The sequence below is a fragment of the Populus nigra genome, chromosome 19 (assembly GCF_951802175.1).
Source record: "Populus nigra chromosome 19, ddPopNigr1.1, whole genome shotgun sequence".
Classification (NCBI taxonomy): domain Eukaryota; kingdom Viridiplantae; phylum Streptophyta; class Magnoliopsida; order Malpighiales; family Salicaceae; genus Populus; species Populus nigra.
In genome coordinates, this window is record NC_084870.1 from 5,316,508 (window position 1) to 5,328,016 (window position 11,509).

Consider the following 11,509-nt stretch of genomic DNA (forward strand, 5'->3'; position numbering starts at 1 on the left):
TTAATGGGTCGTGCGTCAGGAATCAAGGCTAATAAGTCATGCGTCAAAACTCAATGTTCTTGGGTCCTGCGTCATGATCCAATTTTCTTCAGTTGTGTCAGGACCCAAGGTTAATGGATCTGACATCAGGACCCAAGATTCTTAGATCTTATATTTCTAATTATAATTATTTGTGATATAAATATTTTTATTTTTATTATAATTAAAAATATTAATATTAAAAATAGTATTATTTATGATATAAATATTTTTATTTTTAAAATAATTAATATTATTAATAAAATAATAGATAAATTCGAAAAAATTATTATCAATATTGAAAAACAACTATAGATTTGATTTGAAGTGTAAAATAATAATAATAATAATTTTTAAAAACTATTATTATTATTATTATTAGTATTAAATTTTAAAAAACTATTATTATTATTATCAAAGAAAAAACATAATTTTTTTTGAAAGATTAAAAAAATAAAAAATTTGGCAAACAAGTTAAATATTTTTATTAATATTATAAATATTATTATTAGATTTGGCGTTGCAGCCAGACGCAACGCTTTTGGGTTTGCTGTTGCAGCCAAATTCAACACTTTTGGATCTTAGATTTTTATGATATCTTTTTATTAAAATAAAAGGTGAGCCCGTGGCGTAGTGTGGGCAAAGAAGAAAAATGAAAAAAAATATCAATTATTATTATTATTATTATTATTATTATTATCATTATTATCATTAATAAACTTTTTTAAAAACATTTTTACTATAAAAAATTTGGCCAGACAAGTTCAATGCTATTATTAATATGATAAATATTATTATTTGCATTCTAAATATTATTATTTTTATTATAATTAAAAGTATTAGTATTAGAAATATTATTATTTGTGATATAAATATTATGATTTTTTTATAATTAATATTATTAATATTAAAATACTATTATTTTTATTATAAATATTATAATTTTTATTATTCTTATAATAATTAATAAATTTTTAGAAACTATTATTAATATTGAAAAAAATAGATTTGATTTAAAGGGTAAAATTAAGAATTATTATTACTATTATTGTTGTTGTTATTGTCATTATCAGATTTTAAAAACAAATTATTACTATCATCGAAGAAAAGCGTAATTGTTTTAAAAAAAGATTGAAAAATATAAGAATTTGAGCAGAGAAGTTAAATATTATTAATATTATTAAATTCATTAATATTATTACAATAAAAATAAATATTATTGCTATAAAAAAAACATAGATTTAATTTAAAGGGTAAAATCAATTATTATTATTATTATTATTATTATTATTATTATTATTATTATTTTCTTCACTTCAAATTAATATTTTTCCTTAATTCATATTAAGATGTTTTTGTATTATTTTGATGTGACTATATAAAAAATATATTTAAAAAATTAAAAAAATATTATCTCGATATATTTTTTAAAAATATTTTAAGATATTTTCAATTTTATTTTTTACTCTCTTGAAATTTTTTTTCTTTTATCTTATTGATTTTTTTTCCGAACTTAAAAAAAAATTAAATTAATATGACTGTTTTATGTTATACAAAAGTTGGGTGATGATAATATGTTTTTCATTTCAGGTGAGGTTGAATTTTCTTATTAAAGCATGTTTGGTTTTGGTTTTTAAAAAAGATTTGAAAAACATTTGACAATTTTTATTTTTTTCTTTACTTCAAATTAATATTTTTTCCTTTAATTGATATTAAGATATTTTTGTATTATTTTGATGTGATTATATATAAAATAGATTTTAAAAAATAAAAAATATTATCACAATATATTTTTTAAAAAATAGAAAATATTTTAAGATATTTCCAATTTTATTTATTTTCCTCTTGAAATTTGTTTCTTTTCTCTTATTGATTTTTTTTATACTGTAAAGAGAAAATAAATTAATATGACTTTTTTTATATATTATATAAAAGTTGGGTGATGATAATTTTTTTTTATTTCAAGTTGGGTTGAATTTTCTTATTAAAGTATGTTTAAACTTGCGTTTAAAAAATGCTTTGAAAAAAATCTAAATTTTTTTTATTGTTTTTTTATTTTAAATTAATATTTTTTATGTTTTTATATATTTTTTTATTTTTTTAAAAAATATATTGAGATTGGGTTTAATTGTGCAATCTCATCCAAGAAGAATATATTATGTTAGGTCTTGCCCAGAGAAGGACCAAAAATAACTTTGGGTCCAGCGCAGCGTGGTTCCTACCCCTAGAAGGATACATCAATAATTGTTTTTCATTTTTTTTTCTTTTCTCTTAGTTCAGGCAGTCTCTTCTAAACCCAAGAAACTTAAAGTAGAAAAAGAAGGGCACACCCAAGGGAGCTTGGGTGTGGCTATGGAGTAGACCCAAATCCCTTAGGTCCACAGCTCCGCCTGACTCAATATTATTGGTCCTTCTTCAGGACCCAATTTCTGGGTCCTGAGTCAAGATCGAATTCTCATGGGCTGTGTTAGGACTTGAAGTTCTTGCTTTCGTCATCAGGACCTAAGGTTCTTGAGTATTAGGTTTCTAAATATAATTTTTTGTATTATAAATATTATTATTTTTATTATAATTAAAAGTATTAATATTAAAAATAATATTATTTGTGTTATAAATATTATTATTATTAAAATAATTAATAAATTTGAAAAAAATTATTACCAATATTGAAAAACATCCATAGATTTGATTTTAAGTGTAAAATTATTATTATTATTATTATTATTATTATTATTATTAAATTTTAAAAAAACTATTATGACTATAGAAGAAAAACCATAATGTTTTTTTGAAAGATTAAAAAAATAAAAATTTTGACAAACAAGTTAAATATTATTATTAATATCATAAATATTATTGTTGGGTTTTGCATTGCAGCCAGAATCAACGCTCTTAGATCCGATGTTACAGCCACACCCAATGTTTTTGAATTTTAAATTTGTATGATATTTTTTATTAAAATAATAGGTGAGCCTGCGGTGTAGTGGAGACCGTCTAACTAGTAATTACTAATTCTTAAGTAAAAATTGATGAGTTAAAATTGAAAATGGGTTTGGATTTCCTTAATTTTACCTGAGTTACTGGATTGGATTATGTGAAAAAAAATTAAAAAGTTACCCTAAATTTTATAAGTTTATAATACTTTAAATTAATAAAAAAATTAAAGTATTATAAGTTTGTCATTATATTATATGTTTCAGGTCATTTGGGTTGTCATTGTCGAAACCACAAGTAGCAGGGCCAAGTCCTCTTCCTTCGACATCAAAGCTCCTAGATGCTTCAATGCTGTTGAATTTGCCAACGGCTGGTTTAGATGGCAGTGAGAAAGGGTTCTGCACTGCTACTACATTCTTCTGTTAAGGGAAAGGCATTTGTGGCTACTACACTTGTTTATTGTCATCTTTAAACATTGAGAATGATAGATTTAGCATATCAATTTTTAACAAGGCGCAGTGCTTTTTCTAAGATTGTATCGTTCTTCTGCATAGGGTCAAAGATGGCCACCCAGGAATAACGTCGTTGAAATGGATTTTTCACCCTTTAAATTAAATTAAATTATAAATAAATAAATCTCAGACACATACTCGACTAAGTTTATTCATTGGAATGGTGCGTTTGCAGATTTGCCCTTGCACTGAAATATTGAGGTCAATTTAGTCTTTTCCCGGGATCCAAATTAATCAAGAGCAAAAAGTTATTCGCATGTGATTTTTTCACTTCAAAATGACAAAAAAATAAATTCCCTTAGAGTTATTAAACTGGTTTTCAAGAGCTTATTTGCTTGTCCTTACACTTTCTTAAACGTTGTAAAGACTGATGTAAACTTACAAGCAAAAACAATTAACTTGCATTTAGGAGGTTTTTTTATCTTTTTTTTTTAAATTATTATAATAAAATTGATCTGCAAGGGGTAAATAGTAGTTTTCAAGGCGGTGTTGGAATTATCTTAATAGCCCTTCAAGTCTATGTTATGCTTGTGATTAACCAACGTAAAGTTTGGTGCTAACAATTTTTTTATTAAATAGTGGCTTTCAAGGTGGTGGTGCAACAATTTTTTACACTTGTGGTCAACCAACTTAAGATTTGGTGCTAACAACTTTTTATTAAATAGTAGCTTTCAAGATGGTGTTGGAATTGTCTTACTTCACGTCTAGGTTACGCTTGTGGTGAATCAATCTAAGACTTTCTGGAACTTAAAACCAACCTTTCAATTTATTTTTTCTTGGAATTTGATCTCTTTTCTTGTAATTATTAATTTGATCTCTTTCAACTTAATTTGATCTCTCTTCAAAGTGGTCAATCCACTTTGAAAAGTAGTTTTCCCTTTTTTTTTCCAAGAAAAAGCTTTGGAGAAGGTTCGTATGCGCCCAAGTCAGAGCAATGTGACGAGACTTGTTTATAAATCAGCCTTTAGACTGGGGATTTGAAACTGTAACAACAAATAAGGAGAAACTGAAGCGAAAAAAGTTTGTTCTTTTACCAATGTGTAACTGAAGAAGCAAAAACAATCTTCTGCACGTTCTTATGATGATTGCATCGTTCAAATCATTGCACTTTCTACTCGGCCTGTTTGTTTCCTTGAACCTCTTGGCCTTAGCTCAAGAGGAAAACCAGTTCATCTATCATGGCTTCACTGGCGTCAACCTGCTCCTCAGCGAGAATGCAAAAATCCATCCAAATGGTCTCTTAGAGCTGACAAACACTTCAAAACGTCAAATTGGCCGCGCTTTCTTCCCATTACCTTTTCAGTTCAACACATCTTTATTCAACAATTCTCGGGCTCTCTCGTTCTCTACCCAGTTTGCGTTTGCCATGGTCCCTGAGCTGCCTACACTTGGTGGCCATGGCATGGCCTTCACGATCTCTCCATCTGTGAGCTTCACAGGGGCTATGGCAACTCAATACTTTGGAATCCTCAATTCTACAAGCAATGGCCAGTCTTCAAACCATCTATTGGCAGTTGAGCTGGATGCAGTTCCAAGCCCGGATCTTAAAGACATCTATGACAACCACGTTGGAATTGATGTAAACAGCTTGATATCCAATGAATCTGCTCCGGTGACCTACTTTTCAGATGAGGAAAAGGAGAATAAGAGCTTGACTCTCATAAGTGGTCATGTGATGCACGTGTGGACAGATTATGATGAAGTAGAGAAGCTACTCAATGTTACAGTTGCTCCTGTCACAAGAACAAAACCAACCTTGCCTCTCTTGTCAACAGCTCTCGATCTTTCTTCTGTTATGTTGGATTCTATGTACGTTGGTTTTTCTGCATCTACTGGAGCAGTGGCTAGCAGCCACTATATTCTGGGGTGGAGCTTCAACAGAGGCGGACAAGCTCAAAGTCTTGACGTGTCAAAGTTGCCTTCACTTCCCCCTCAAAGAAAATCCAGAAAGAAACCATATTTAAGAATTCTGGTCCCAACAATAACAGCAATCATTTTGCTGGTAGCATTCTCTGGTGCTGCTTATATCATAAGGAGGAAGAAATATGAAGAACTGCGCGAAGATTGGGAACAGGAGTATGGTCCTCAAAGATTCTCCTACAAGGATTTATACAAAGCAACTACAGGTTTCACGGACAGGAAGTTGCTGGGAAGTGGAGGTTTTGGAATGGTTTACAGAGGAGTATTGCCTTCTTCCAATATGCAAGTCGCGATCAAGAAAGTATCCCATGATTCCAAACAAGGAACTAAGCAGTTCGTTGCTGAGATTGCTAGCATGGGAAGGCTGAGGCACAGGAACTTGGTCCAGCTCCTAGGCTATTGCCGGAGAAAGGGAGAGCTCCTCTTGGTCTATGATTACATGCCCAATGGAAGCCTTGATAAACTCCTGTTTCGCAATGACACACCCAGCCTTAATTGGGTTCAGCGATATCAGGTCCTCAGAGGAGTTGCGTCTGCCCTTCTTTACCTCCATGAAGAGTGGGAACAGGTTGTTCTGCATAGAGATGTGAAAGCTAGCAATATACTGTTAGATGATGATTTCAATGGTCGACTAGGAGATTTTGGGCTTGCTAAATTCTATGATCATGGGGCTAATCCTCAAACAACCTGTGTGGTTGGAACAGTTGGATATATCGCGCCAGAGGTTACTAGAACAGGAAGGGCCACTACCAGCAGTGATGTTTTTGCTTTTGGCACTTTTATGCTTGAAATGGCTTGTGGAAGGAAACCTTTAGAGCCACAACAATCAGCAGAAAAGATGATTTTGGTTGACTGGGTTCTTGATTCCTGGAAAATAGGAGACATTCTTCGAACAGGTGATCCAAGATTGGAAGGTAATTACAAGGTCGAGGAAATGGAATTGGTTTTAAGGCTAGGTCTGCTTTGTTCTTTCTCTACACCACAAGCTAGGCCAAGCATGAGGCAAATTGCGCAATATCTGGATGGGAATGCTAGCCTGCCAGAGATGCCGCTTGATGGTGCTAGCATAGGTTTAATGCCAGTTAGTCATGACGAGCCTGGGGGTTTCAACTTGTCTTTCCATAGATCTAATGATTACTCTGCTCATTCCTTCTCTAGTACCGACTCAATCCTCAGCTGTGGTCGTTGAATCATGGCTTAACGAGGTAAAAACTCTTTACCCTATAGACTAACAGCTGGCATGTGGCAAGCCTGGTATTAGTGGTGAAGAGGAAGGTAGATTGGAATACTTAGAGGGTTACCTTGTTTGTGCATACCATAGTAATCCTCAAAGCACCACACAAACTGCTCCATGAGGGGTTAATTAATTAGCATACAAACAGAGGTATAATTTATGATTGAAGCAAAACACGTGGTTGAAATAGTACAATGTTTGATGAAACAATGCTGGTCAATGATGGCCGTGTAGCTTCTTCCATTCTCCTCAGTGCTCTAACCCCACCTCACAATTCAACTCAACTATGCCTCATTCCCAAACTAGTTAGAATCAGTTTCACAGATCTTCCTTCTCCATTCATTTAGCCCTTGTTCCTTTTTTGATAAAACTCTCCACTTACTTCTGTTATGGACTCAAATGATTAATCACTTGTGCCTACCTCGTTTTTACATTGAAGTTTAATTACATATTGAACTATTCTGACTTCTGATATAGTGATCTGCAGAAAGCATAGGCTTCAGTCAACTTTCTAAAATACAGAAAATCCAACACCCAGTATCATCGATTATCCTAACTAGAGTGCAGTTCAGTGTGATATGGCTGCTGGCCGGGTGGTTTATTCACAGACTAGTAGCGGAATAAAAAAAATTGGTGATAATGTATCTTGATGCTGATGTTATACACACATATAACTGTTTTAATCTTTCTACAAACAGTCAAGATTGCAAAAACCACGTTCAAGGAAGAAACAAGATATAGACAGCAGCTTTGTAGGGTGAAAAGGGATTAAAACACCAGCCAAGAAAAAGTAAAAGAAACATTGCAACAAAATTTGCAATAAGAAGGCAGCAATATTAATAACCCTGCTTTCAGAAAGAGTGTAGATAGCCAATTACCTCATGAAAAGGCTAGAGATGTCTGATAAAAAAGCTTCCATCATTTCTCCTGGTTATTGGGTCACAGCTTGTTGCAGATGAGGCAGCGCAACCTCTTAGGACAGGGTACGTTCACTTGCTGTTTCCTGCATCCAACTACCCTAAGTGATTAAACAGACTCTAATTTATTAAGCACTGGAGATTAGTTGTAATGATCAACTTTAATTCTAATTTGGGTCCCTCAAAGAACTTACACAGAGCAAGGTAAACATGAAGTGACTTGATTCCATCTTAGGAAAAACAAACTCATACTGGAAAGATTTAACAGACATTAGCCTCCCCGAAAAATACCACAAAAAACAAAAAAAAAAAAAAACAAAACAAAACAAAAGGAAGTTTATACAGATGCAGGATAGCCATCAAAGTGAAAATTACCGGTACTGATGTGTTCATATGAACTCATGGTGCCCGTGAGAGCTTGGAAGAGAGAACCAACCACTCCCTTTCCTCCTGGTAATATCTTGCTGGTCACAGAGGTGTCAAAGGCAAGGACTGCAGCCATGGATCAACTGTTGTGGTGGCTGTGACTGACCAAATCAGCTCACTAAGATAATCCGCAATAGGAAAAGAAATGAATCAGGGAAGGATGTTCTGTGTAGTGGTGAGGTTTCTATTATGAAAGATATGGTTTCTTTTATTTTAAAAGTGTTTTTAAAAAAATTTAATGTTTTTTAAATAAATTTTTTATATTTTTATATTATTTTGATACATTAATTTTAAAATAAATTTTTAAAAAAATATATTATTTTAACATATTTTAAAGGAAAAATATTTTACTGTGATTATTTTTGATTCGGTTCGATTTTTATTTATAAAAATCATCAAATTAATATTTAAAAAAAAAAACTAAAATTAAACCAAATTCAATTACAAACAGCTAATTTTAGTTCGGTTTGATTTTCTATATCAAAAACTCAAAAAAACATATATTACTTTTAACATCTAAAAACCACAAAATCAAATCCATATTGACCGCCAACAACATAAAGGATGTTACGATTCATACTGTGAAGTTTCTTTGTCAAATTAAAGCTCTTTGGCCTATAGATGGTAACAGTGCTGGCGATTTGACAAGTCGGCTGGCCTACAGATGGTAACATTAATGCCAACCTCAAATTAGCTAAAGCGATCCATGGCGGTCTTTTCAAAGATGAATTCGCCTGGTCGCAGCATGATTGGTTTTTAAATAATTTTTATATTAAAATATATATTAATAATATTTTTTTATTTTTTAAAAATTATTTTTAACATTAACACATCAAAATGATTTAAAACATACAAAATATATTAAATTTTTTTAAAAAAAAATTAAATTTTTTAAAAACATGATTTGTACCGTATTCTTAAACGATATCGAAAAACCCAGTCCGGCCAGCTTAATTGGATGTGTATCTCTTTGGCCTAATCAAAGAATCAGAAGAGCAATGCACCAGGACATTTGGAGAGACATTGGGGACTCTTTCGCTGCGATGAACAGCCAAAATTTCCATGGATTTATCTGGAAAAGGTGATGAAGAGATGCTAATAGCAGCATATGGAGTCCAATACATGCCATCTCAATGGCGTGTGCTTGATGAGGAAACTAAGAACTTGACCATGATACAATTGAAATCAGCTATGCCCTGCTCTTTGGTCCGTGAATATTGAATATTTAGATAGTATTTGAAAATGTAGTTTTTGGAAAAAATCTTTAGTTAAAATTTTTTTTTATGTTTTGATATGTAGTATTAAAAATTATTTTTAAAACATAAAAAAAATATTATTTTATTATATTTTTAAATAAAAAAATATTTTAAATAATAACCGTTATTATTCTTGGACACTTTTTGAGAGGAGACTCAACCTTATTGAGTATGCTCAATACCCATCTTTATTAATTATGTCTATGCTTTTGGTTATCTTGTTTTTATATTATTGTTTTGCTTGGAAAGGACAAGTTTCATTATGTTTTTTATTTATATATATTTTTATATTTTTCTCCAAATTTTTAAAAAAGTTTTTTAAATTAAATATTTATTATCATAAAATTTTATTCTTGTCGAGTATCATAATTCTTTGAAATTTTTTGAAGTACATCATTATGCTTAAAGATATTTAAGTTTTTTATTTATAAGAATAAAATTACAAATCTGAAAATTTATATATTTTTTTTTATTTTTACAATCATAATTTCATTTGAATAATTTGTAATAATGGTAGTATAAAAAAAGAATAGATTATAATTATAAATTGTTTTATAAATGAGAAAAAACATACATTCAAAAAAGATATTATGAAATATTTTTTGAAAGACAAAACAATTAAAGGTAGTTTTTTAAATATATAAAGCACAATTAAATTTGAACTTTCTTGGAAGATAAGCTATAAAAATAAATTTACTGATCTTAAGAAAAGCACACGAAGATTTATAGATAATTTATCTTTTAAAGATTAAATTTATAGATACTTCTTCCAACTTCCTCTTTCTCTTTCGCGACGCATTCTCAAGAACCGAAACCTCAAATCGAACCACAAGTTGGAAAGCCGAAGAGGAAAAGAAAAGCAAAAGCAGGGAGTCTTTAAGTTTCAAACAAAAGAAGAGATTTTGAGTCGTGGGCTTTTCACTTCATGATCCAAGGTTTTACCTTTATTTTTGTTTCAGGTCATTTGGGTTGCCATTGTCGAAACCACAGGTTGCAGGGCCAAGTCGTCTTCCTTCGACATCGAAGCTTCTAGATGCTTCAATGCTGTTGAATTTGCCAACGGCTGGGTTAGATGGCAGTGAAATAGGGTTTTGCACTGCTACTACATTCTTCTATTAATTAAGGGAAAGGCATTTGTGGCTCACCAACGTTTGTCATGTCCGTAACAGAGGCATAAGATGAGGTGCGCTGCCAACTGAACTGGCAACAAATAGTGGCTTCACCACCCTTTTCTCCTTTAAACAAGGATAAATCAAACAAAATGCATTTTACTTATGGAAGAGGAATTCCCTTCATTGACCACCCCTTTTAATCCTCTTTTCTCCATGAAAATTGGCTCTTGGCAGAGAGAGAGAGAGAGGGACAGAGATTACAGAATCGCATGCAATATTATTGTAGTTGTGCATCAGGTAGAGGACAATATTTCTTGCAAGTTTTTTTTTTTTTTTCAGATAGCAGCTATCATCGTATTCAAGATTCAAGAATGGAGCAATATGATGGCAACATATTTCAAAGACAAGCACAACCAATACCCAAAACCAATGACAAAGTAGGGAAGCCACCCACAAGGCTACAGAGGCAAGCCCCACGAGCTCTGGATCTCGATCAGCTCTCTACCCCTCTTCTGCCTGCTAGTCAGGCCTCTCCTCCTACTCCAATCCCTCTTCTATCACCACTCTCTGTATCTTCTCCGCCGTTGCTATCGGAGGCAGAAGAATTTACATTTCCTGTGATATGTGGGGATAATGACAAAGGGAGGGAAGATGATGTTCACGATGCATATTCAGAGGCAAGAGTTTGGCAACATCCAGCAGTAGCCAGTGGATACATTGAGCCGTCATCCTTGTTTACTTTCTTCCAATCTAAATGCCTTCTCGTTGATCACGCACAGTCATGATTTTCAATTGTATGTTGAGCTATTGTGCATGATTTCAACTCGTTGCAGGTTCTGTTTTGTTGTTTCAACCTCCGAGGACTTCTCTCCAACACAGCTCACAACTCAATACAGCATTTTCTAGGATGGAAATCCCTACGATGTATAATTGTTTCGTTTGTTGATCTCAATAGGAACTCTCTTGGAACGGTTTCGCCAGAAAGATGTAAATAAACATAAATTAAAGAGTTTTTCTTACTTTCGAACAATGTTGCTGTCATGACAATCTTTTTGAAATGCTAACTCCTACTATACAAGAGGAACAGCCCCCCGCCAAGAAACCTCGTGATATGATAAATCAGCTCCATGAAACAGGGTTTGTTAAGAATTGACGCACACCCACCACCAAATCCACAAGA

At 32.0% G+C, this 11,509-nt stretch overlaps 2 protein-coding genes across 2 annotated transcripts; both read left to right on the top strand.

Annotated features, from left to right (window-relative positions):
• Positions 1 to 4,447: 4,447 nt before the first annotated feature.
• LOC133679783 (L-type lectin-domain containing receptor kinase SIT2-like) lies at positions 4,448 to 7,077 on the top strand. The gene has a single exon (XM_062102477.1). It carries the CDS (start codon positions 4,543 to 4,545, stop codon positions 6,571 to 6,573), a length of 2,031 nt encoding a protein of 676 aa, XP_061958461.1. The 5' UTR covers positions 4,448 to 4,542; the 3' UTR covers positions 6,574 to 7,077.
• A 3,623-nt stretch (positions 7,078 to 10,700) lies between these two features.
• On the top strand, positions 10,701 to 11,114 carry LOC133680123 (uncharacterized). Its single transcript, XM_062102944.1, has one exon. It carries the CDS (start codon positions 10,701 to 10,703, stop codon positions 11,112 to 11,114), a length of 414 nt encoding a protein of 137 aa, XP_061958928.1.
• The last annotated feature ends 395 nt before the right edge of the window (positions 11,115 to 11,509 follow it).